This window comes from Alligator sinensis, unplaced genomic scaffold, assembly GCF_000455745.1.
Source record: "Alligator sinensis unplaced genomic scaffold, ASM45574v1 scaffold402_1, whole genome shotgun sequence".
Classification (NCBI taxonomy): Eukaryota; Metazoa; Chordata; order Crocodylia; family Alligatoridae; genus Alligator; species Alligator sinensis.
The window spans coordinates 2,105,407-2,106,386 of record NW_005842089.1 but is presented as its reverse complement, the minus strand read 5'-3'; the positions used below and the strand labels follow the sequence as shown (position 1 = coordinate 2,106,386).

General features: G+C 48.9%; 1 protein-coding gene across 1 annotated transcript in view; it reads left to right on the top strand.

The window, feature by feature from the left end:
• FOXK1 (forkhead box K1) overlaps positions 1-980 on the top strand; it is a 25,759-nt gene that overhangs the window by 22,249 nt on the left and 2,530 nt on the right. Inside the window, exon 10 of the mRNA XM_014520093.2 lies at positions 448-672. Coding sequence (XP_014375579.2) covers positions 448-672 — 225 coding nt within the window. The remainder of the gene's footprint in view (positions 1-447; positions 673-980) is intronic.

Genomic DNA, 980 nt, shown 5'->3' with positions numbered 1-980 from the left:
GTGTTCTTGCCCTAGTGCATGGGATGAGAGAACCATTGCCTTCAGAGAGCTGATCCTACTGTGTGAATTGACTCGGCCTGACCCTGCTTAAAGAGTTTTGGGCTCTAATCTCACAGGATCAAACCCCAAGTGCCACCCATATCATCTACCCCTTGGAGCCAGTGGGCGCATTCAGATGAGCGTGGACGTTTGGGTCCCTGGGGACAAGTAGCCTTGCTCATCTGGATGCAGCCAGTATGCGCTACTGTTTGAGACCTGTGCTTGAGAAGTGATACTTTCCATTCCCTCTAAAGTATAGATTTGGGGGATTCTGGCTGTATGTAGCTGGGTATCTCTGCTTTTCTGACCCCTTGGTAGGTACTGCTGCTAACAGTTACAAAAATGAAGTCTGCACACAAGCCTACCAGGAAATGAGTAATAATCTTTTCTCTTTCGATGTCCAAGCAGGCCTGGATGAGAAGCCGACGATTGCATTTGCCACGATACCCACTGCCAGTCGAGTCATTCAGACTGTTGCCAGTCAAATGGCTCAGGGTGTCCCAGGACAAACAGTCACCATCCTTCAGCAGGCAACTCCAGTAACTCTTGGACAGCACCAATTACCTGTGCGGGCAGTGACGCAAAATGGGAAGCATGCTGTTGCCACCAACAGCATCACTGGCAGCGCTTACGGTATGGCTTGCATAAGCACACTCTCTGCCTCCTTATGAGATGTAGCTTAATGTGCGCTACTTCTGCAGTTAAAGTGCTTAGCTTTGCAGGGGTTACCCCAGCTGACTGAAATGCTTACACCAAGATGTAAATTCCACAGACTTTTGCACAAAAAGCACCACTGATCATCTTCTCCCTTGGTTGTTTGTGATTCCTTGGTGGTTTGTTCCATCTTTTACCATGCATTTCTGAGTGCTCTGATTTCCTCCCCTCCCTGTGTAGCAGCTCTGCCTTGTGCAGCAACATTACCCCTGAAAAGTCCATGCATG